The 22344-nt window shown below is 39.7% G+C and overlaps 1 protein-coding gene across 2 annotated transcripts in view; it reads left to right on the top strand.

The window, feature by feature from the left end:
- The window catches only part of KLHL32 (kelch like family member 32), a 216473-nt gene that overhangs the window by 118916 nt on the left and 75213 nt on the right, over positions 1-22344 (top strand). For both annotated transcript variants that reach the window (XM_013966475.2, XM_005684660.3), the window contains exon 5: positions 2870-2968. In XM_013966475.2, the coding sequence (XP_013821929.1) occupies positions 2870-2968 (99 nt within the window). The remainder of the gene's footprint in view (positions 1-2869; positions 2969-22344) is intronic.

Genomic DNA, 22344 nt, shown 5'->3' with positions numbered 1-22344 from the left:
GAAGGGACAGTCTACCCACTCCAATATTCTGGCCTGGAGAATTCCATAGAGTGTATTTATAGTCCATGGGGTCACAAAGAGTTGGACACAATTGAGCAACTTTCACTTTTCACTTTCAGAGATAAATTAATTCAGTAAATTACTATAAGGTAAATTCATCAATGTTAAGTGAAAGCTTTTTGTTTGTTATTGTTCTAAGTGCTAGGGATACAAAATGGCTCAAGTTGTTACTCTCCTGGATCATGTATCCTATTGAGTGGAGGAACAGAAAATCATCAACGAGACAAATATGTAGTATGTTGAGAGATGTTAAGTGCTATGAAGAAGAATAAAGCAAAGAGATTGGGGATAGGGGTGATGGGGAGTGGGTTACTGTTTTACATAGGATGGTCAGAGAAGGCCTCTTAGGTAAGATGCTGTCTGGGCAGAGGTTTGAAGAGCATGAGGAGTGAGCCTCTCTGATATCTTGAGGAAGAGCAATCCAGGCAAAGAAAGCAGCTAGATGTAAACGCTAAGGTGCTCTGTGTATTCGCAAAGAACTTACATGGTATAGTGAACACTTTGGTCTTTTTCCAATGAGATAAAAAGTTGTTGGACATTCTGAATGAAAGAGTGACATGATTTCATTTCTGTTTTTAAAGAACCATTTGATTGATATTAAAAGCAGTTCGAGGAGGCAAAGGAGAAAGCAGTTCAACTAGTTAAGAGGCTGTTATATAGGAGACAGTAGGTTGGACTAGAGTGATAATGATGAAAGAGGTACTGAGTATGTTTGATTCTGGAACTATTTTGAAGTAGAGCTAACAGGAGTGGCTGATGGATCAGATGTGAGGTATGAGAAAAATGAGAGGAGTAAGGAATGACTCTGGGGTTTTAGTGTAAATAACTGAGTTGCTTTTTGCTGAAATGGCTGGATTGGGATAGGAGCAGGTTTGGTGGTTGGTGGAGAGGATGAAGAATTCAGTGTGGGGCACATTCAGGTTGAGCTGTCCAATAGATACCCAAGTGGTGACACAGAATAGGTGGTTGAATATCAGTCTGAAGTTTAAGGGTAAGGTTGGGGCTGGAGAAACAAATTTGAATGTAATCAGTGTGTAGATAGTTTTAAAGCCATGGGATTATGTAAGGTGATCCACAGAGTTAATAGAGGAAAGAAGAGATAGGGAGACTGAGCTCTGAGCATCTCCAATGCTTACAGTTTGGGAAGGAGATGGAAAGGCTCTGGTTATTGAAGTAGAAGAAACCAAGAGAGAGAGTGTTGTCCTAGGGGCAAGGGAAGAAATTGTCCAAGAAGAGGAGCAATCAGCTTTGCTAACTGCTGCTGGCTTGAGTAAGATTAAATATTGAGAAGTGGCTCTTGGATGTAGAAGTCACTGATAGCCTTGATGAGAGCATTTTTAGAGGAACCATGGGAACAAAACTCAACAGGTATAGATTTGAAATAGAGCAGAGTAGAGCAAGCAATGGGGTTTTATATAGATAACTTCCCCTGAGGAGCTTTGTTATGATGGGAAGCATGAAGGGTCTTTGGGGTCGAGGGATGGGATTTTTATTTCTTAAGAGCTCGAATGGCATATTTGTATGCTGATGAGAGTTTTCGTCCAGTGGAAGAGAACAGCTGATGATATAGCAAAGAGAGGGGAAGTATCAGGCAGAGAGAGATGGGATCTAGTGCCCAACTGCAGTGTGGAGGAGAATAAAATGTGCTGGAACAGATATGAGTAGGTGGGTTGGTAGACTTGTTAGTGGGAGCCTTTGGAAGATCATGAGGTTAGCGTAAGAAGAGAGACAAGGAGTTGCAGGCTTGAGGAGAAAGGAGCATGCGAGAAGGAATAGAGGGAGAGAGCGAGCTGACTCCATCAGTGTTTTTCTGGCCTCACTGGGCACTGGAAGCCCCAGTGGGATTTATCAAAACACCAGTTGCTGGGCTTTACTTGAAAGTTTCTGATTCAGTTAGATCTGGGGAGGTGCCTAAGAATTTGCAGTTTTCAGGATTTCCCAGGTAACGCTGATGCAGCTGGTTCAGAGACTAAACTTAAGGAACCACTGGGCTTGGGAAATGGGTGAGGAAGACTGGAGCAGCATTGCAGTCTTCCTGTGCCTGGCAGTCTTGGATGTAAAGTTAATTTAGTCAGCTTAGTTGTGTGTTTTTCTCCAGCCCTGTTTACCAGCTCAAGCGCTGGCAGCTGTAGGCTCAAAGTTGGACCTAATTAGGAAAAAATGAAGAGTGCTATTGCCAGTATATCTGGGGCATTTTGCTTTCTCTCTGATGCCCTTCTATTCTAAAAATAGTATTTCTACATCTTTTATTTGAAGCAGAAAGGATTAGAGAATCAGAGATTGAGAAGGAAAAAAAAAAGAAAGCTTGTGGTTGAAGTTATTACAGGATTTAGAAGTAAAATGGAGTAATATCTACCTCTGGTTTCATATTTCAAGCAGAAATGTAAGCCCTTTTCCCTAAAATACCTGTTACCTGTACTGTTTCTGCAATTTACTGAAGAAAAACATTCTGAAGTATATGTTGAAAAACTAAAATTCAATTCTTTTGTATTTACAAGATGACATTCATCACAAACTGAATTTTAAGACTATTATATTGGTCTTTGCAAATGTTCATATCCTCCTGCAAAAGTAAGTGGTTAAGTGTGGAGCTTTGTGCACAAGAAATGAGTACTGGAAATGAGAACTCAGCTGTTACAATGAGGGCCACAGCTCATTAATCAGAACAGAAAAAAGGACTGACTTCTATAATAAAAAACAGTATTAATTCAGATATAGTGTGTTAAGGAGCAATTTAAATACAGTATATTTGCATATTAAGCAAGTTTTAAGTAACTGATTATTTTCTTTTATTAAAAAAAAAAAACAGATTTTGTTGGAGCCAGGCGTGATCCAGGATGTGTTAGCAGCTGGCAGTCACCTACAGTTACTGGAGCTTCTCAATTTATGTTCTCACTATCTCATCCAGGTATGTAAGCTTGCATCCTGCTAGTATGCCCTGCACATTCCTCCCCCTGCAGTAACCCACCAGTTGGACTCCAGTGACAGATAAAGTACAAGAGGGGTGGGTGGGAGATGTGGCCTGTGGTGGTAGAATTTCTCCAGGACACGAGCTGAGGCTTCTAGGAGGGCAGCTGCAGCTCCCAGTGTCCTACCTCATGTCCCCAGCCCTCCCCGCCCACCCTAGGCCTCCACTCCCCTTGGGCAGCAGAGCAACTCAACAACCACAGACAAGGTTCACTGCTGGGGCCCTGGGAGATGACACCAGGAAGGGTCTTGACTTGAACCAATGCTGTCTGGTAGTGGAAATGCATGAAAAGTTGGATAGTCATTTCAGATTTCAGTAACAGTAGCTAACATATCATGATGTCATATGTAATTAATTGCTGCCTGAACTTCTCGGGCAGTAAATTCTGGAGAAGTGATGAGTGATCTGTGCATTTTTTGCCCTGATTTGCTAGGGTTGCAGGAAAGGCTCTGCGAAGGGGAGGGGGAGAATAGCCCATCCACTGAGCACCTGCCACTTGCTCACTGATGCTTCACATTTGGCCCTCACAACAGGGTACACATTTTTGATAGGTAAACAATCAAAGATTTGAAATAATCCCAGTTTGCCCATAGCTGGTGAGTGATAGGCCTTTCTGATTCCAAAGACCTTTTTTTCTTCTTGGATGAAAACCTTTTGTTTCAATAGGAAGACACGGGACATCTTAGGCAGGTAGTACGTCTATGAGTCTCTTATTTTGCAGAGAGTTAAGTACCAACCCCCTATCTTGAGATCCTCCAATTTATTCTACTAGTATGACTGTTAACTTGCATTTATTACAGGATTATAACAACAGTGAAAGTAAATTTGAAAAATAATAAATCTACATAATTTAATTCTACTATCCTTGTGCATATGACATGTTATTAGTAAGTAGAAAAATCCTATTTTTTCTGCCTAATTATTTCCTTCCTAATAATTTCTCTAATTTTAAATATAGCCATGTTACTCATTAGGTACATTTCCAAAGCCCTTTCTCATATATCATATTATTTCATCCCCCCAGCAACCTCAGGAAATAGGAACCAGTGCTCCCTAGGGAGACAGTGTAAGGAATGTCAGCCATGTTCAACTAAGGGGCAATTCCCATACAGCAGATAAAAGTTTTATCATTATCTCAACATATTTAATCTAATAGTAAATGTTTAAATGTTTTATCTTCTTTTCCTTCCGATTCCCCTCAGTATCATTGGGTGATATGGGATAGCTATTTTAATCCCTTTCTGCAAGTACCAAAAGAGAAAAACATTGGTCATAAGACTTCAAATCTGTGTGTTCGATTTGTGAAATTGAAATTACTTTTATTTGACATTTTTACAACAAATATTACAACTTGTGCTTTCAGCAGTGTCACCTGATTCACTTTTTCCCTGGTAGATAATAATTAATGATGTGTGTTGACAAAAGTTGGCTTATGGTGCTAGCTATCATGATGCATATTAAAATAGTGTGTATATACAGGTGTGTGTGTGTGTGTGTGTGTGTGAACTATAATTCTCTCTAAATAAGGATTCCAGATGAACATGGGACATTCATGAGAATTTTTCTCTACCCATCAGATGAACCCGTCGAAATATTGGCTAACTTGTGTCACTTTGGAATTTTTAATTCTTGCAGTTCATTGCTCTGGAAAAAAATGTAACTTGCATACAGATGTGTTTTCTGGATAGGTCATTTATTATTAGCCTGCTTGAGCAGGGGTTAAAAATTTCACTTTCTTTTCACCAATGTTTTCATTTCATTGTCTTATGTGACTTTCCTTTTCTTTTTTAACTCCAATTTACAAGATGTTCAACTTTTAGAAGGAAATTTGAGTATAAGTGGATTAAAACCATTTGTGTGCAGAAGCCTTCATTATGTCAGTCTTTTACAAATATATCCCCTGCCTCTCTTTTAGGATTATCAAATTACCAGAATGGGTCAGTCTGCCTTTATGCTTTGACAGAGTCAAATAACTATACCTATTTATGATTTTTTTTGGTATTATTGCTGAACTAGTTTTTAATTTCCTATGGAAATTTTATTGGGTATATAAAACATTTTCTGTTAAAATGAAAAATCTTTAGTGCTTTAACTGTAGTTAGAAATTAAGACCCAACACCAAAGCTAGTATATTCTCCATCCTTGTTTGGTGCTTGCCAAGTCGCTTCAGTCGTGTCCAACTCTTTGCACACGACTAACCCACCAGGGTCCTCTGTCCATGGGATTCTCCAGGCAAGAATACTGGAGTAGTCCTTGTTCGGTACAACAAGGAGTTTGTGAAGCCATTTTCCTAAGATGCCTGGTATTATTTTGTTGTTCTCAGATTACCATTATTTCAGAGATGTGAAGGGTAGACTTTGGCTTTGATGCCTCCTCTTGTCCTCTAGGGCTCATTAAAAAGCATATGCTAGGAGAAGTGCTAGGTGAACACTTCCAGAAACTCACTGCCCCACCCAAGCCACCCTGAGCCTCCCCAGCCATCAGCTGTTGTATTGACCTGAAGCTTCTTCGGCACATGCCTAGATGCTGCTGCTGCCCCCCAGCCAAGGGAAGGGACACTTTGAGGTCACTGTGTGAGCTTTTTTCTCTTGCTTTTTCTCTGGCAGGCTGTTGAGGGCCAGGAGCCCACATCACAAGAGCAGTATCCCTCTGTATTAGGGAGGATAACCACGAATTAGCCTCTCAGGCTGTGAGGTCTTCCTTATCCTGTGAGGTCTTCACATATTCAGTTTTGGCCCCAGGCCCTCTCATTGGACCCCTCATTGAGAACACACATGGTCTCAGTGCATGTTGGTGGGATTAACTGGTAGTGTGGCTATGAAAACAGCTAACTCATTGAGGACGAGGTGGTTGCAAGGAGGAATGGCTGCTGTAATAGCCCATCCTCCCAAGATGAGGGATTTATAAACAACTCAAGTGTACATCCTTTCTCACTGCTTTGCAGTGAAATTCTGTAGGATTCCATCCTGTATAGCCTGTCGTGTTATATATTATTAATAAGCATGAGCTGTCAGACTTACCTGCTATCTGAGGTTCAGTCTCAAATGAAATGTGAATGTTGCTTTCCCTGTTCCGCCTTCTGCTCCTCTTTCTTACCCACTGTTCTCTTCTTAAAAATTTCATCAGAAGGGTGAACCAGTTCACTAAAGAGCAATATTTATTTTAGAGTAGGCCCAGTAAAACATGTAAATTTTCTTATTTTTCAGAGTATGCATGTGTACACGCATGTCAGTCGCTATGTTAAATCTTACAAAGGAATCTCTGCAGACCATCCTCAGGACATGGACTGTGAATAAAGGGATTCTGATGTGGCTGCTGATTTACTGAGTCCTTCAGATAAACATTACAAACTTTTTGAGTCCAGTTTTCCTAAACTTTGACTTTTCCTTGCCTTTTTAAAGTTAGCTTCTGAACATCTCTATCTAAGCATCACACAGGCAATTCAGATCCAACCTGAGAAAACCTATCCTTTTCTCTCTTGGTGGTACCATTGATCTGTTAGTTGTCTAGACATTTGGACAGAATCTCAGAACCCCCTTCCTCATCACTGTATCCAATCAGTTATCAAGTTGCATTGATTCTACCTCCCAATTTCTCTCAGACCAGGTCCTTTTCTCCAGTGCTAATTTTCTTACCTTTCTTGAGACTCTCACCATCACTGGCTATATGTTATGAACTCATAATTTCCTCCTAGGGGGGGTCTGCTTGTTTCTCACCTCTGTCTATGCCAAACCATAGTCCCCAGAGCCGTCATTATCTTTCACAGGAAAGAGAACCAACATTTGTTGAGAGCCTATCTGTATTGAGTCTTTTGCACAGAGATTCCCATTTCTCCTCTGCTGAGCAACCCCTTAAGGCAGGTGAGTGTTCTTTTATCTTTACAGATGGAGAAACTTAAAGTCAGAGCTAGGATGTTGATCTGATTTGGAAAACTCTACTAGCTACCCTAATGACCCTTTCGCCGCATCATTTCACCTACAGAAACACTTAGCCTGGTCTCCAAGGCCAGGCCTGATCATCCTGAGCCTCCTATCTTGTCCTCACGCCTTTCCTAGTCTGCTCTGTTCTGGACACTAAGGCCTTCCTCTCATGTTGGACCTTGACACTGGGGAGGAAGGGCTAGGTGGTGGAGATCCTCAGCGGACAGGCAGCACCTTCAGTCATCACCTTCAGATTGTACCAAGGGTCAAGAGTAGGGAACACACACACACACGACCGTCCCCAAAACTCCCCTAGCATAAGATCAGGGGTACTGGCCACTGGATTTTGTGCTATATCCTCTGAAAGTGATGTATTAGGAGATACGCATGCTTTGCTGAAAATGACTTTTTTTTGTAGTTAGCTTTGTAGATTTTGTACTCAAAAAAGGTTTGTAGATTTTGTACTCCCTCCCCTAAATAACACATGGTATATCCTATTATTTGATTAGTAAGTGGTCTTTTGGTTTGCCAAGTATCAGCCCGTATTATGAAATGCAATTTAAAGAACTCTTCACTAGACTTTCTGAATAAGACCACCGAAGTGGTGAATTAACTCCTTTTGATAGGAATATTCTTTTAGTATCTGCTCCTAGGCAGCAGGTGGCAGTGTGAATCCACCAGAATTCAGTAGTTTATTTAAAGCAAAAATCAGAAAAAATGAAAAGAAAAATTATTTATTTTGCTACATATTAGTCTTCTGACCTAATCAGTAAAAAAGTCATTATTCACACCACACTGGGCAATATGCATTGTAATTTTTAACAAATAATAGGAAACTGTTAATGTGTTCACAGGAAATACAGTTTTGTCTTGGGCTGCTGTGGTCATTTATCACCACACTTTGTGAAATCACTCATTTGTTCTAATTTGAATGTAAATGACTCTAAGGTTTTACAAATAAGGTGACAGACTCACATAAATGTAATTGCAGGGTTCATCTCCCTCTTTTTATATATCACTCATTAGGTTATGAATTAAATACATCGTATTAAACCAGGGGCATGTCCAATGATGATATTGTAATGGCAAATTACTCTATGCTATTAGAGGTGTATTTTTTATTCATGGACATTAATTTGTCATTAAGCGGCATTAGTTTAGCACTTTTATGGGGAAGACGTGACCTGAAAGAGGAGACGTGCTGCTGCGATGTGAGAGGCAAAGGGTAGGAGTGCCCTAGGTAGAGTATTTTATCACTACAAGGAAAACTGGGCGGGGGGTGTCCTTTTTTAAAATTTGTTTTGTTTTCTGTTTTTACAAGCATAAAAGAGCATTTCCCCAGTTTGAAGGGATTGTTCTGTTTATGATGTGCATTTTTGGATCACCTCGTAAAGCGAAGCCAAAATTCTTGCTATTAATCATTCAGAAACCAAGAATGTAAAGGGAGCAGGAGGGAGGAAGTGACTTCCTGCCCTGAATCTCCCTCCTCTGTGACTGATGCTTATTAGTCATCCCTTGTCTTCATTTTGTTTTACACTAAATGGGCTGCCGTGAGATTTAGTCATTTTCTCTCTTCAGTGAAGGTACAAAGGTTTAAAGAATGTTATTCTCCCATGAGGGTATTAGAAAGAATTCTGGGTATTCTGGTTTTTTTTTTTTTTTTTCATAAATGGTGATTTTTAGTGTTCTTTTACTTAGAAATTATTTTTTCCCTTTCAACTTCAACAAGTGCTGGATCCTTGAAATAACTTCACAGAAGCAGGAGGTATCTGAGTGCTGGTTTTGCATCACTTTCCTCTTGGGCTAACGTGGCTGAAAGTGTCTTACCCACCCCAGTTATGCTGTGGGGCTCTTGAAAGCAGGAGTCATACCTGACGCCTCTTTATTTCTTACCCCCTCCCTCCTTTCACATCACAGGGGCTCAGGGTGTTTACTGGTCAGCTCAGGCTACCATAACAAAATACCGCAGACCAGGTGACCTAAACAGACATTTATTTCTCACAGTTCTGGAAGCAGGAAGTCTAAGATCAGGTGCTAACATGGGTAGGCTCTGATGAGGGCTCTCTTCCTGTCTTGCACATGGCCACCTTCTGGCTGTGTTCTCACATGACAGAGAGAGACCACATGCTCTCTGGTATCTCTTCTTAGAAGAACACTGATCCCATCATGAGGGCCCCACCCTCATGACCTCATCTAAACCCACCTACCTCCCAAAGGCACACCTCCAAATACCATCACACTGGGGCTTAGAACTTAAACATACAAATTTTGGAAGGATGCAGTTCAATCCATAGCAGTGTGTACTGTAAACTTCTCCTGCTTAAATATTGAAATTTTGTATTATGGGAAAAAAATAATAAATAAGTCTTTTGTTACCCATTGAATACAGTTTTTTAAGTTGAAAATACTTTCTATGGGGATTGCGTTTAGCACTAAAGATCTTGCATATTTTACAGTATTTTAATAGATTATGATTTTTTAACTAAGTAATATGGCAATGACTTATAGGAGGTTATCTCTTCCAAACAATGTATTATTATAATTTTAATTATTAAATTAGCACTGTCTCCTAGATACATAATATATAGTCGGTGTTCTAAATGGAATAATTTATCCTCAAGGTTGAGAAGTTATAACTTACATTCATTTTTCTCCACCACTGAGCTATTTTTTTCCCACATTAGATAAGACAGATGATTGTACCAACATATATATTTAATATGCCCCTAATCAAATATACTGTGTGCTATTTCATAGTTCACTAGAGCTGATGCTTTTGTATTTGGAGAAAGTTAAAGTACAAATTTTGGAAAATACATTACAGACAGTTTAATCTTTCAGATTTTTTTTTAAGTCAGTGCACATGATCAGAAAGGGTAGGAATGTATCAGCCTTACTTAATCATTGCCAACTACTAATTATTTGTTCTAATCATGACTATTTGCTGTCTGGCATGGATAATCCAGACTGTCATATTTGCCAAATGTCATTAATATTTGGCTCTAAAATATATCATAAGTTTTTTAGTAGCCATTTAAGGATCCCAGTCAATTTTTTCACATGCTATTTGTTGGCTCTTTTTCCCTAAGCCCACTCCAACGGATGTCAGTGACAGTCCAAAGACATGCCGGCTGGCCAAGGAAGTCATTTTGTCATTTTAATTTGTTATATGGATAATCTAGAGTTCACTGTGTCTTCTTTGTGAGTTTTTAAGGAGAAGAATGTCTTGAAGGATTTTTCTGATATTAGTGATTTCTATTTTCAGCTATTTGTTGTCCAGTGGGCAATTTTAAAATCACTTTCAACATATTTTTCTCAAAAATAAAATGTTTCCAATGTTTTACTGATGCCAGAGTTCAGAATCAATAAAGCAAACAAAATCAATCACACTTAATTCCATTATCAATACTCAAAATTAGAGGCATCAAAAGAAAATCTATGTTTCATTTAAGATATTCATCCTCCTTCCCACCCTCCACCTACAAATATTTCTGCCCATAGTTAAATGTCTGCCCTGTTCTCTGAGGCTAAAAACTGCCTTTCAGCAGCTTGATCTGTCAGGAGCCTCCTGTGTTTCCCATAGTTTCAGTGTCTTCTCCGCTGGTACCTTTTTTCATTTTTAAAATAGGATCAATAAGATAGGAGAAACTTTTCTTTTTTTTCATCACCACAGCCCTCTCTTATTAACTGCCAAACTGGGAACAGTGTCTGTGTGTCCTTACCACTTATTCATTCTTCAGTTCTGTTGAACTCAGTCCTCGGCCTTCATTACTGCTCAAAGGCTGTTCCAACAAAGGTCACCAAAGCCTCCAAATTGTCAAAGGCAGTGGGCCTTTATGGTCTTTAATGTGACCACACTATAGCCTTTCAGTACTGGCAGCTCCTTTCTTTCCTGCACCTCTCTTTTCTCAAGACTCTCTCCTAGTTCTCCTCCTCCTTCCTTTCAATTCTTTTACAGACTCTTCTTCCATCAGCCCCATGAATATCCCCCTGGGTACTGTGGTGCCACATGGGTGCTCATCTCCTGCTCACCTTCGCTTTCTCTCGTCCACATGTGGAGGGCCTCTGTCCCCTCTCCTGCACTCCAGCTTCAGTGTTCATCCCTGTCTCCCGGTTACAGACTATGTTTCTAACCCTGTCCTTTTTCTTTCTCATCTCCTTAATGTGCTCTATTCTTACTGTACTGAATAGCATGTTTTGTCATCTCTAAGCCAACTGCTTAGTCAGCGTTTCCTCTTGGATATTCCACAGACATGTGACCTTTCTGAGAGTTAACCCAAGCCAGAAATTCAAGAGTCATCCTAAAATACTCCATCTTCGTGCTACACATAGGCTGTCACCAGAACCTTTCAATCTTACCTCCTTAACTTTTTCTTATGCTCTATTTTTGAAGAGGAGTTGTAGGTTCATGACAAAATTAAGAGGAAGATAGAGAGATTTCCCCTGTACCCCAACATATGAAAGCTGTCTTCATTATCAACATCCTCTGCCAGAGTAGACACGTGTTACAATCGATGGACTTACCGTCACTATCACGTCACCATTACCCAGAGTCTGCAGTTTATATTAGGGGTCACTCTTGGTATTTTACATCCTGTAGGTTTGGCTAAAATGTGTATCTACTATTATAATGTCATATCTAGTCCTGGAGTGGATTGCCATTTCCTTCTCCAGGGGATCTTCCCAACCCAGGGATCGAACGCGGGTCTCCTGCATTGTAGACAGACGCTTTACCGTCTGAGCCACCAGGGAAATCCAAGAGTAGTCTCACTACCCTAATCCTCTGGGCTCTGCCTGTTCATCCCTCCTTCCCTATCTTAACCCCTGGAATCACTGATGTTTTTATTGTCTCCATAGTTTCATTTTTTTTCCAGAAGGTTGTATAGTTAGATTCATACAGTATGAAACCTTTTCAGATTGGCTTCTTTTGCTTAGTAATACACATTTAAATTTCCCCTCTGTCTCTTCATAGCTTGATAGCTCATTTCTTTTTAGCTTTACATAGTATTCCATTGTCTGGATACTTCAGTTTAATTATCCATTCGTTTACTAAAGGACATGTTGGTCACTTCAAGTTTAGGCAATTATGATGAACTGTTATAAACATCTGTGTGCAGGACTTTGCATAAACTCCCTTAATTTTAAAAAATCTCTATCATTCTATTTCTATTACCACTGTCTTAGTTCAAATCCTCAATACTTACTTCCTGGGCTAGTGGAACTTCCTGGTAACCAATGAACCCACCTGTCTTCACTCTTGCCTCACTCCAAAACAAGGTTTATTCATCTTAAAGTGGTTCAAATGTTCCATTTAAAAAAAAAAAATTCATTGTGTACAGCATGTGAGATCTTAGTTCCCCAGCCAGGGATGAAACCCATGCCCCCTGTATTGATTGGGAGTGTGGTGTCTGAACCACCGGACTACCAGGGAAGTCCCAACACAGGTTCTGTTTTTACTATGAAACATCCTATCTCTTTAGCCTTTTAAAAAACAATTTATTACCCACATGCTATAACACAGTCATTGCAAACTTCATGCATATCCCCATACTCAAACCTCTTTACATGACGTCTCCTTCTCCATGGATTATTCTTCTCTCACAGTGTCACCCTGTGAGTTCCTCTTTAACCTGCAAGGACTTTGCTCACGTTATCTCCTCTTCTGATCAGTCGATCTCGGAGTTAGATTTCTCTCCTTTTCATTAATTATGGGGCACTCTTCTGGGGTGCTGATCACACCATATTACCTGTGTTGATTTACTTTTCCATCTCCCTGTGATATAAATTCATGTCTCAGAGTTATGTGACCTTGGGCAAAGATCACATAAAAAGAGGTTACACAACCTCTTTGCTCACATACCTCATCCATAAAATTCAGATATGATATAGTACATACAATGTACATCTTAGGGGTGTTGGAGTGTTCATGATATGGTGCATGCAAAGTATATTATAGCAGAGTACCCTACACACAGTAGGTATCCTGAAAACCAGAGCCCTTACAGTTGCATGCTTCGCTTGTGAATTTCTCTATTAATTCCACAGTTAACTTGCTACCCACTGCCATCACTCCTGTCTTCCTTCATTCCTGGAAATGTCGCAAACTTTACTACCTACTTCCAATCAACAGCATATTGGACAGGCCTGTTCCTGGAAATTTTGGAAATAATAACCATTCTGGAAAATGTATTTTTCCTATGGGCCACTTCTCTTGGCTTTGTAGATGTGCATGTATTATTTTAGAAAAAAAGTCACAAATAATTATATGAACCATCTCTTTCTCCCTTCCTCTGATAAGTGAAAACATAACACTGAACTGATACTTTAATAAATAGTAAACATTGATGCTTTTAAAAGCAACATAATAATTGATGTTGCTGCTTCGTAAATAGGAAGTTTTTGTTTTATTGTTTTTCCCCTGCCCTTCCTGTAAATAGAACATCTTGCTCCTTCCTCATTTACAGGATTCAGGGAGAAATTAGAAAACTCTTTATTTCTAGCTCTAGTGCATTGTAGTTGCTTAGAAACATGTTTGTTTGAGTTCCTTCTCCATGTGCCAAGTGAGTTCCTGTGAGAGGGATTTTTTGTAAAACAGCCACATGGTGTCCTGAGTTCCCTGATTAGGGGATATATAAGCAGTGCATTTGTTTCACAGAAGAAAAGTGTGAGTTATTCCTTACCGGAAGACTGCTGTCCATATGTCTGCCTCCCTCATGGTGTCTGTCCTTCCCTGATGTCTCTCCCACCTCCACCTCCCACTGTCCCTCCACAGATATCCTTTAGAGCAGGCTGCCAACCTTTTCTTGCTGCAGTTCAGGGGACATGTGCTCGGGCCCTATGAACTGATTGCTTATCTGTGTCATTAATTTAGCTCCAGGTACAGGTAAGTTCAGTGGTAAAGAATCTGCTTGCCAATGCAAGAAACACAGAGGCACAGGTTTGATCCCTAGGTTGGGAGGATCCCTTGGAGGAGGAAATGACAACCTGCTCCAGTATTCTCTGCCATGGACAGAGGAGCCTGGTGGGCTACAGTCCATGGGGTCGCAAAGAGTTGGACATGACTGAGCGACTGAGCTCACACACACATGCACGTTCCATGGCCTCGGTCCCATACATTCAGTATATTGCTTGCCCACTCGGATCTGGGATGAGGGACTGGGGTCTTGCAGCTTGTTCTGCTGCTTGAATATGTTTTTGCAGGTTAGAGCTATTCCTTTCTTCACTCAGATGTGCACTCTGTATCAGTGGTTCTTAAACTTGACCATGTATAGACTCACCTGAATAGCTGGTTAAAACAGACTGCTGGGCCTGCCCATACAGTTTGATTCAAGAGATCTAAGGAGCCTGAATAGCTGCATCCTAACAAGTTCCCAGGTGATGCTAATGTTACTGCTCTGGGGACCACAGTTTGAAAATCACTGTTCCAGATACTCTTGCCACCTTACTACACATCAGTTCCCAGCCTGTTAAGTAACTGACTTCAGATTTTGAAAGTTCATAACATCTAGATAAATTTGAACTGGTCCCAGTTATAAATATATAAAAATTTTTTACATTATATAGTAAAATTTGTAAATGTGATATAAAATATTGATATTATATATTCTACATAGCATCCAAAATATAAAAAACCAAAACACTGCAGAGTTAAAACAAACAAAAAAAAACCCTTACCAATCTTCATTGTTACGTATAATAATGGTTGACAAAGTCCATGTGAATAAACTGAGAGATTGTTGAAATTCTGCAGCATTGAGCTAATTTTCAGCAACTGACTTTGAGTAGCACAGCTTATGATGTATGGAAATGCATCATAATTACTTCCAGGCTCTACTATTCTTTAAAAATATTTTAAACTGATTTGGCCTCTCATCATTCAAAAAAGCTTTGTGATTCTTGAAATTTTCATTTTAAAGCCTCAGTTGCTCAGATAGACTGTTTTTCAACTAAAAAAAGAAAAGTATACGTTAGTTTCCTCTATAGAGTCCATAATTTAGTGGTAATCGCCTAAAGTGCTGAGGCAGCTCGGGTAAACTTTTTGATAGCATTTTGCAGCACATAGTGGCCAGGGCCAGAATTATTAGTTGTTGATGATAGCTGTGTTTCTGTATGTCTTTCATACTGGATTTCCAGCTTACTACAGACTTTTCCAAGGAACAATATAAAATTATTCATGAGCCTTGGATATTTATGCATACAATTGATTATGAAAATGTACTAGTAACCTAATTGTAGAGTTCCTCTGTTATACAGCACAAATATATTTATACAGGCCTTCAAAGACTTCAAGAATTAGAGCATGCTGGGGTTTTTCTTATATTTTTGAATCACTGCTAATATCTTGTTTTAGTCTAAGCACATTGTATTTATGCATATTTATATCAATACACAAATATATAGTTGTATTCAGTTGTCCATATATTTTTATGTTTGTATACAAATATATCTATCTCTGTATATTTATACAAATAAAAATATCTGGTATATCACAAATAAACTGGCCTGCAGTGTCAATGATTTGCTCATCTTTTTTTCCATAGCTATTAGATTTTATCCCATCAGCTCTAATATATTATGAAGAAAGCTCACAGGTTCCTTTACATGCTTGATATGTCTGATGACTTTTTTTCTACATGATTCATCTCCAGGCATTGGATTTTATTTGTTTCAGCATGTTCCGAAGGTCCAACCCTTCACCACACATCCACGACAAAGCCCTTTATGTTGCTTTCTCTAATCCTGGAGTGCAATCCTTTTCTGCAGCACCAGGTCATGTAGTCACATAATACCTTGATTTATAACTCGGTTGTAATCCAAATAGGAAACAGGTGGAATCACAACTGGGTATGGTGCCTTGGATATTAATGGCTTGGCTCAGCAGTGGAATTTCTAAAGCTGTATACACTCTTTTTTGCCTTAATTATGCATTCATTAAAAGCTTTTATACCCAACAGAATAAAGTAAATATTTTTTGATCTCCATAGTGTGCTCCCAGACTGTAGATTTGCACAGCAGGGTCTTGATAATCTGAATAAATTGTATTTCCCCAAGGAGTTTATCTTTCAAATAAGGTCATAAAGAAATGCAGCTCCTCCATCCTTAGATTTCTCTGTGTGCCTTTTTGGCTGTATATAATACAGAGCATGGGAACCAGAGTACATTCTAGTAATACCTAGCTGGTGATGGTCTGGTATAATGTCTCAATCTATTCTCCCTTTTTATCTCTGATAAAGTGTTTTGTAAGTACAAAAGTAACGATGGTTTACAACAACTATGATTTTTGCTGTCATTTATAGAAACATAAAGTCTATATTAGACATTCAGCGTTTTCCTCTCTTTACCCTGTGAGTAAAATTTGTGGAATATGCAAAGCTATAGCTTAAGAAGATTAATAGTATTTTAAAAAGGAATGACAATAATGGTGACTTAGTCACTAAGTTGTGTCCGACTCTTGCAACCCCATGGACTGTAGCCTGTCAGGCTCCTCTCTTCATGGGATTCTCCAGGCAAGAATACTGGAGCGTGCTGTCACTTCCTCCTCCAGGGGATCTTCCTGACCCAGTAATCAAACCCAGGTCTCCTGCGTTGCAGGCAGATTCTTTACCAACTGAGCTACAATGAAAGTCCAAAATAACAATAGTGAGATAGCTACTATGTTGAGCATCTACTATGTAGAAGGTCCTTTACATATGGTTTTGGCAATCCTTACTGCAGATCACCTTTCCCATTTTTCTAATAAAAAAATTAGACTCACCTTTTCCATTCAAAGAATTGGATTTCCTTTTTCCATTTTCCTACTGAGAGGTTCATCACTTGTTAAAGCCAGCCATATGTATCAGCTTCAACGCATATGCTTTCCCTGCCACACCAGACTGAAGATGCAGCCAGTTCCTTGTCCACACAACTTACAACCTAGAGAAGGAGACAGGGAAAATATAAAATTATAAACTCAAATAAACATTCAGAAGTTGAACTTACAATTTTTCTCAGTTATAAAGAATAACAATATACCTACTATTGAATTGTAGCCCCAAAACAACATACAGTTGTGAAAAGTTTGCTGCTGCTAAGTCACTTCAACCGTGTCCAACTCTGTGTGACCTCATAGATGGCAGCCCACCAGGCTCCCCCATCCCTGGGATTCTCCAGGCAAGAACACTGGAGTGGGTTGCCATTTCCTTCTCCAATGCATGAAAGTGAAAAGTCAAAGTGAAGTCGCTCAGTCGTGTCCGACTCTTAGTAACCCCATGGATTGCAGCTCACCAGGCTCCTCCGTCCGTGGGATTTTTCAGGCAAGAGTACTGGAGTGGGGTGCCATTGCCTGTGAAAAGTTTAGGCAATTATTATTTTTTTTCTCTCTCTCTTTCTGGGCTGCCATATTTGTATATTTATTTTATTTCCAGTTGTGTTGGGTCTTCGTTGCTGTGTGTGGGCTTTCTCTAGTTGTGTAGAGTGGAGGCTGCTCTTCCTTGCAGTGCGTGGTCTTCTCATTGTGGTGGCTTCTCTTGTAGAGCGTGGGCCCTTGGCATACAGGCTTTAGTAGTTGCGGTGCATGGGCTCAGTAGTTGTGGCTCCCAGGCTCTAGAGCACAGGCTCAGTGGTTGTGGTGCACAGGCTTACTTGCTCTGCAACATGTGGGTTTTCCCCAACAGGATCAAACCCATGTCCCCTGCATTGGCAGGTGGATTCTTAACCACCAGACTGCCAGAGAAGCCACCTGGGCTACCATATTTATTTCCAGTGTAGCTAAAATTCTAGGCATATTAAATATTTATATATTAACTATATTTAATCAGTTTATTTAGTATATAATAAATTATTCAAATATTTTTAAATTTTAGAATACTTTTGGAGAGGTAGGATAATCAGTGTTTTCCCTGTAGACTAAGAAGTAAAGGCAATAAAAGTTGAATTTTTAAAGGTCTGATCATCTTTATGATTTATTCACTATCCACCAATCAAAATTTATAAAGTAGCCACTGGATGAAGATGGAGAGGAAAATCTAAAGAAGTACAGATTCAGTCTGCACCTTTATGCACAGGGGCCGAGTAAATGGTTCAAGTATGCAAATAGTTCCCGAAATTAGAAGTCAGCAGAGGGAACAGGCTTTCCAGCTGGAGTGGTTTGGCTTTCTTAGGAAGAGGAATCTGATCCTGGTTGTCATCCTCTTTCCCAACACTGAGGGTGTTTGTTATACTTTTGGTATACAGCATAGACATTTATATGTTCTGGTTATCACTCAGTACAGAGAGAAGTAAGGTTCCTTTCAGCATTCTAAGAAGCCTGTGAAAAAGACAGAAGATGCAAGATTCATTGTGGAAGCCAGGCCTGATTCATCTGGCACAAGTGGGTGTTCCCCCATGTTTATCAGTCATATAAAAGCCATGATGGGTAGTTAGCATCAGTTCAGTTCAGTTCAGTCTCTCAGTCATGTCTGACTCTTTGCGACCAGTGAATCGCAGCACGCCAGGCCTCCCTGTCCATCACCATCTCCTGGAGTTCACTCAAACTCATACCCATCGAGTCAGTGATGCCATCCAGCCATCTCATCCTCTGTCGTCCCCTTCTCCTCCTGCCCACAATCCCTCCCAGCATCAGAGTCTTTTCCAATGAGTCAGCTCTTCGCATGAGGTGGCCAAAGTACTGGAGTTTCAGCTTCAGCATCATTCCTTCCAAAGAACACCCAGGGCTGATCTTTAGAATGGACTGGTTGGATCTCCTTGCATCAAGAGAGATCTAATATTGAAGTTCAGATTTAATATTTGAGACCACCTTTCTCAGTAAATTGAGAGCAATCAGTTAATGTTTCTCTGTTGTAAAATCAGACCTATAACCGAATTGTCTTTTCCTCTTTCCACTTGAAGTCATGGATATGCTTTAAAAAAATAAAAAATTTTTTTTTAATTACAAGGGAAGTATCTCCTAGATTATACTAGGTTAGAAGATAGCAGATCCAGAGAACCTTTTATAATCTGTCAATGAGCCTACTCTGGAAATTAACACCTGGAGTGGCATATCAATGAGAATTTAGCCTAATCTTGGAGGAGTCTCCCAGCACCATGGGACAAAAATTGTCATGAAATGTCTCCCACATGTTGGTCGAATTCCTGACCAAGAGGAGAGACTGGGAATTGGAATATTTCCTGCCATATCAGTAAACAAGGATGTCACACTCATCAGTGATTTCAGCCCTCCCATGTGAGTTCCTGAGCCTAAGGGCACTGAGGAAGGGGACAAATACCTGTGATCCAGCAGCCACCAGGACTGCAGTCACTCCCTACGGTGAGCCCCAAGGGAGCTCAGGATGTGAAAAACCAGACTTTGCTTTGGTTTGGTAAGCCCAGACTCTTGCATCTTCCCATATATAGAAAAGCACTAAATTCCTTAATTTGAGATCTCTGCTTTTCTTTAATCAACAGTTATCTTCTGATGTTCAGAAAACCTTCCCTTTGTTGTAATACTTCTATATAACCTGACTCCTCCCTCCTCACCTGCTCTCTCCTGGGCTTGAAGTCCTAAAAATTCCCACCAAATAAAACATAACTCTCAAAATACAAAAAACAAATGTGTTGGTTTTTAAAATTCATAATCCAACAAATATTTTAAAATTACAATCTGTGATAAAGCATTGTCATTGGATACAGGATACAAAAAGCATAAGATATAAAACCTACCTTTTACTACCTTCGGTTTAGTTCAGTCCAGTTCAGTCGCTTAGTCGTGTCCGACTCTTTGCGACCCCATGAATCACAGCATGCCAGGCCTCCCTGTCCATCACCAACTCCCGGAGTTCACTCAAAATCACATCCATCAACTCGGTGATGCCATCCAGCCATCTCATCGTCTACGTCGTCAGCTTCACCTCCTGCCCCCAATCCCTCCCAGCATCAGAGTCTTTTCCAATGAGTCAACTCTTCACATGAGGTGACCAAAGTACTGGAGTTTCAGCTTTAGCATCATTCCTTCCAAAGAAATCCAAGGACTGATCTCCTTCAGAATGGATTGGTTGGATCTCCTTGCAGTCCAAGGGACTCTCAAGAGTCTTCTCCAGCACCACAGTTCAAAAGCATCAATTCTTCAGCGTTCAGCTTTCTTCACAGTCCAACTCTCACATCCATACGTGACCACTGGAAAAACCATAGCCTTGACTAGGCGGACTTTGTTGGCAAAGCAATGTCTCTGATTTTCAACATGCTATCTAGGTTGGTCATAACTTTCCTTCCAAGGAGTAAGCGTCTTTTAATTTCATGGCTGCAGTCACCATCTGCAGTGATTTTGTAGCCCAAAGAAAATAAAGTCTGACACTGTTGCCACTGCCTTACTGGAAGCTTTTTACTTACTGGAAGATATCTGCATGAACAGCTTAGTGACAAGTTCACTGGGATGTGACAGTAGACTTGAAGTGACATGGGATTAGTCACCAAAAGCTTCATATTTACTATGTCTGACTTGGTACTTGGTCTCTATAAGCTGCCAATATAGTGTTTTAACTTAACTTCTAGTTAACTTGCTAAAAATCAAATCATAGTTGTTTTACATGTAGAATAACTGTACCAGGCTATTTTGAATCTATTTGCAAATAGGTTTTTTTTTTTTAAGATTTCTTGACTTCCGTAGCAAGAGTGACTTTTCGCTTAGAGACATCCTCAGACATTATCAACATTTTATAATAGAACTTCAAGTTTCATGCATGCTATTAGATGAGAGGCATAGAAACCACTCTCTCTCCTGACCATCTTTATCTTAGTAAAGTATTGACATGTGGTAATTGAGGTGACATTTTGAAGGGAGGTATAAATGAAGGGGATCAATAATTAGAAAAGAAAGGTTATAATTATAACGATGAAACACAGCATTGTCAAAATAGTCACATCTTTTAAGTATTATTACCTAGAAAAACTTGGTCAGTTTGGTCTTCTTGTGAGGGAGGGGTGGGGAATTCAGGAAATCAAAAGAGCATTACTTTTAATTTGACCTTGAGAGAGGCTGTTTATCTTGAGCATAATTAATAGTTTTCCATTCCTATGTACAGGTTGTTGATGCTCACTTTTGTTTTGCAAGTCAATAATGGTCTCAGAATTACATGAGGTGACAAGAGAAATAGGTGTTATTAAGGCTATGTTTTGCATAAGTATCCATGGTATTAAAGCATCTTCATTAGATTTCCTAATCTTGTTGTTTTAATGTGGACTCCTAGATTTGAGGAAGAGTATTTGTGGGGCTGACACTGGGGATACTCTACAGTAGATGCAGTCACAAGACGACAAGTATTTTCTGTGCTCCGCATAATTCCCGTGCCAGGGCTGTGATTAAACTGCGGTGCTGGATGGGCTAGGGGTTACTGACAGTTAGGCCAGGATACATGTGAGTGTGTCTGAAACAAAGACACACTACGTATTAGAAATACGCATTGTTGGTTTCCAGCTTGTACCAGTGTTGTCTCGCATCAACACATGTCTCTAGGCTGTGGCATACATAAGCTAGGCTGTGGGTTACATACAGTGAACCCACAGACCTCAGCTATAAGGCTGCATCATTTTCTCCTATTCAAGAATGTGTATTAGACTGCACTGTCTGGGTGACACTCGTTCGGGGATAGGCTTAAATCTTTTCTGATCTTTCTTTTGTCTTGTATGAACTCTCATCACTAATTATTAATACTTGCTTAATTAGGATATTGAAAGACACTTGCTAGTACATAAAGACCAGTTGCTCAGTTCCAGATGAGAACCCTGCCATCCATCACAAAAGTGGACTTATTCTGTCTCCCTTGGTTTGGTAAAAGGGCCACAGAGTTCACCCACAGCCCCTAAACTGCCCCTACTTTCACTCACATCCTTACCACCTGATAGTTTGCCTCACAAAAGTAATTACCTTTGAATATAAGCCAAACTAAGATAGCATTTTCCTTTCCTGTGCTTTTTTCCCCCTACTGTATATTCAATAGTTAATCTGGGGAGTAACCATTTTTAATTAATTAAGGAAATAGGCCACACCAAAAGACTGAATTTGGGGAATATATAAGGTTTAAGAACTATTGTACTTGCAAAACTGGTATTTCTTCCATAGCTAGTATAGTATTGCGGACACATTTTACGGCTCTTCTTCTGTTATTTAACTTGTCATTCACACTGTAAGAAACAAATAGAAGGGAAGAGAGAAGCCAAATAGCCCTAAACCAGAGGAAAATAAATACTATTTAAAAAGATTCCCCAAAGAACAACAATGTATACACCATAATTCTGAATAGAAAGTAAATTTCAAGTGAGAAGCAGTGTGACAGAAATGAAACCTTTTTAGAAAAATAAAAGATTTTCCTTTTACTCAAGAGAGTTTCTTGTTGCTGAGCTATAACTTCAATTCAAAACCACTGCCTCTACTTGGTTACTTGGATT

Source organism: Capra hircus, chromosome 9 (assembly GCF_001704415.2).
Source record: "Capra hircus breed San Clemente chromosome 9, ASM170441v1, whole genome shotgun sequence".
Classification (NCBI taxonomy): domain Eukaryota; kingdom Metazoa; phylum Chordata; class Mammalia; order Artiodactyla; family Bovidae; genus Capra; species Capra hircus.
Note: the sequence above shows the minus strand (reverse complement) of the source record. Positions and strands in the feature narration are given on the sequence as shown.